The sequence below is a fragment of the Acyrthosiphon pisum genome, chromosome X, assembly GCF_005508785.2.
Source record: "Acyrthosiphon pisum isolate AL4f chromosome X, pea_aphid_22Mar2018_4r6ur, whole genome shotgun sequence".
Classification (NCBI taxonomy): Eukaryota; Metazoa; Arthropoda; class Insecta; order Hemiptera; family Aphididae; genus Acyrthosiphon; species Acyrthosiphon pisum.
This window is the reverse complement of record NC_042493.1, coordinates 126,127,040-126,130,882: the sequence shown is the minus strand read 5'-3', so window position 1 is coordinate 126,130,882 and position 3,843 is coordinate 126,127,040. Positions and strand designations below refer to the sequence as shown.

The window sequence follows — 3,843 nt, the reverse complement described above, 5'->3', positions numbered from 1 at the left end:
AATTATTGATATTTACAATCAATGATTCTCAGTACCTCGTTGGCTGTACAGTATATGATGCAAAACAAGTTGTGTGTACATATTTATTCGTATATTATGATACAATGAACAGCCTACAAGATGATTATTTCCTTATAGTAAATATACACACAGCTTTGTTTGGGCATTATTAGATGACAATTTTGGTTTTATATTTTATAATATACTGATCCCCAATTAATTACAGTAGATATTTCCTAAGTAGTAGTGGCTAAAAAATATATCCCAAGAGTTTTCCAAAAAGAGTACACACATTGTTGGTCAAACTACTAACTATTTCATAAATATAAGTGGACAAGAATATTACTGATGTCTAATTAGAAGCACTAAATTACTAAAGAAGAGAAACCAGGACGTTGAAAACCAAGGCCCTACAATATATTCAATAAGGAAAGCATGGAAAATCATAAAAAAGATAGATATCAGACTGTATTGACCAGGTTTATTAAAAATATTAATACTTATTTACTGACCGGTATATTTTTATTACTCTTATCCTCATTGTTTCTAGTAAGCCTAAGTGACGGTCTTGGTGATTTAAAATTATTTACAACAGCTTTTTCAATATTTTCCTCTCTGTAAAATTCAGATTATATGTAATACCTTCATCATAATAAGCCAATTCCCTAGATTTTTAAATAATTTTAAAAACAAAATCTAGTCAAATACAACTTTCATTAACTCACCTTATATTTTGTTTCATTGGTAAAATTACATTATTTCCAGTTTCAACATCATTACTTTGAGTAGCATAACCACCTATATTAAAATAAAAATACTATTGAAAATTAAAAATTAAATTGTAGAGATCGAGAAGTATTACTTAGAAGGAAAACCATTTCCATCGTAAGATTGAAAATAAAAATTGCTTTTTCCGGGCTTATAGTTTTCTTCTAAAAAATGATCCCTACATATATACATTGCCAATTATGACAACGATCAATTCCAAAAACTTTAAGCCATTTTCTTCTCACATATTCATTCTTGGGAATTCTATATTAAAACAAATATCAATGAGTACAATAAATTGCTAATGTTGGGTTAGGAAAATAAACATTAAGAAGAAATTATTATTAGGCTAAACCGGTTCAAAATTATTTCACAGTATCCCGCACCCGCATAATGAACGATGTCAATAATATGATTCAAAAATCCATGTGCGTTTTGTGTTTGTGCGATTAAATTTCTAGAACCAATTTATACTCATCACTCACCCATGATAAATAACTCCTTCATGATTGACATCGGTGTTATTAGATCTATTACCGGACGCTATACATTCATTTTAAAAGCACCTATTTATTATTTTGGCCAGACAATAGGTAAAAAAAAATATATTGTTCTGTCACGAAAACTGTGAAAACAAAATATAATGACAACCGACTAGTGATAAGCGGAACCGCAGGCTGTAATCGCGGTCTTGGGTGATAAATCAGTAACGAACAATTTTGTTCGTTCCATCGGTACATAGTCACAAATTACCAGATGGTCCCCAACAGTAGGAATAAATTCTACCTTCGTTCTACCTCCACGTACGCCGTACGATTCTACGATCTATAACGTTACATATTTACACGAGAAAAATTACGCACGAACAATTGTTATTACGCATGAATGAATAAATCGGGAAAGTATTACGTACTTGGGCAATAATTCGGAAATTATTAGGTACCTACACTAGAAAATATTATATCTACAGGAATGTAGGTAGGTACCTAATAAAATATGTACCTTACAAAATAACATAAATATATCAAAGATTAGAAAATTTAACGCCGGAAAAATACTTCACTGGAATTAAATGCACCAAATTCAAAATATATATATAGGTACTCAATTAGTTGCTTAACAGGTTGGGTAGGCACTTGAGAAGATGAATTATTACTTACCTAACTTATTCAGGTACCCAATTCTCGAAATCGTGATAAACTTTGTCGCATGCGATAAAAATGTTATCGCATGAAAATAAATATATTTTGGTATTCTTGAATATTGTGTGTCTTGTATAATATACCTACTTAAGACTAGAGCGCGGATGTTTAGGTTTTTACATATTTTTATTGGCTTTATGCGGCTCTAGGAGTGTGAGAAATGTGGACGATGTATTCATCAAAGAGTTCGTAGGGAAAAAAATTATTTTGCATATTAAAGCATATTTTGGACATTAGAGAATATTTGGCCTATTTTACATACCTATTTTAGAATATATTCTATTATTGTTTCTAGAACATCATGTGTATTGTTAATTTCTCGATTTGTGATTTTTTCTAGCTACAATATATTTTATGAAGTACATCACATTTTTTATGTTCAAATAACTTAGCTGTCACCAAAGGGCATGCAAGTTGTGTATTGTTTTTATTAAAATATTTTTTTTTTATATATATATTTCATTAAATAATCATTTCACATATCATCATACCTATTGTATGAATTGTTTTAAATTTTTTATATTTAAATAATTTACCTGTTAGGTACCTACCAAAGGAATGATAGTGTATACTGTACCTATAACTATAATGTTATGTATTGTTTTTATTGAATTATTTTGAAAAAAAAAATCATATTATTTGCATATTTAGGGAATATTTTAAGATTTTTTTAGAGCATTTTAGCATCATATCTTAAGCTTTTAAGAACCTACAAATCCGAACGAAAAACATTCGACTATTTGTCGACTGGTAAAAAGTCGGTGACAAACATGTTGTAGTAAACCAGCGGAGTCACTTAAATATATTCACTATATTTTACGTAAGATTACGTAGATCACCTAGATAATAGAATATGATATATTTTTTATAAATTCCAGTTAAACGAAACGCATCGACGTATAACGCTTTCAGCTTTGTCTCTCGTCTGTACAATAATGCAACATTGAACAATGAACAATGGATATGATAATATATTATTATTATTATTATTTATATTAATATGTAACTATGTTTGCATTTTGGGTCAGCGGAGGCGACGGCGTGTGAATTGTTTAATATTTTTAGATTATATGCGAAAACTTTATTGGTTAGTCGGACCCCGCTCCGAGTTAACCATCGAAAACAAACGTCTACTGTACGTAGCAATTATAAAACCTATCTGGATTTATGGCATTCAACTGTGGGGTTGTGCCAGTAAGTCTAACATCGATATAATACAACGCTGTCAAAACATCGCTCTTCGGACCATCACTGCAGCCTACCGGTTCGAAAGAAACAACGCAATTCACCGTGATATGATGCTGCCTACAGTAGCAGACGAAATTCAAAGGTTTGCTCGCAAGCACGAGACGAGGCTAGATCACCATGTCAATACACTAGCCATTCAATTATTAGATAACTTCAAGGATATCAGACGTCTTAAGCGTCTGAAACCATACGACTTAGTTTAAGATTTTAAATTAAGGCAGGAGCCACTTCATTGGAAGTGTCTCCATCAACGTGTAATATATATATTTTGTATCATAGTATGTAAAATATGTATAATTGTCAAACATATTTATAAAGACCTTTGGGTCGTTTAAATAATAAAGCCCCAGGGCATTTAAAAAAAAAAAAAAAATTTTAGATTATAAATCATAATATTATACTACCACACTGTCGGCGCTACGATTATTACCAAATATCGATTTTATTATTTTTTTTTTTCGGATATTCCAAACAACCCCAACCGCTTTAGCAGAGGCTAACTAAATATTTATTTTTGCCCTGAAATTACAACGTCGCACCGGTGATTGCCGATAAAAATGGTAGGTATATACCATTTATGGTATATTATTATAATTCTGTTGTAACTTGACACAGTACAATAAAG

General features: G+C 30.6%; 1 protein-coding gene across 1 annotated transcript in view; it reads right to left on the bottom strand.

The window, feature by feature from the left end:
- The window catches only part of LOC100569372 (KAT8 regulatory NSL complex subunit 3-like), a 24,552-nt gene extending 22,885 nt beyond the window's left edge, over window positions 1-1,667 (bottom strand). The window contains exons 1-4 of the mRNA XM_029485490.1: window positions 1,254-1,667; window positions 863-1,032; window positions 726-798; window positions 513-615 (exon numbers count right to left, since the gene is read on the bottom strand). Of these exons, the coding sequence (XP_029341350.1) occupies window positions 513-615; window positions 726-798; window positions 863-884 (198 nt within the window). The 5' untranslated portion in view covers window positions 885-1,032; window positions 1,254-1,667. The remainder of the gene's footprint in view (window positions 1-512; window positions 616-725; window positions 799-862; window positions 1,033-1,253) is intronic.
- Between the last annotated feature and the right edge of the window lie 2,176 nt (window positions 1,668-3,843).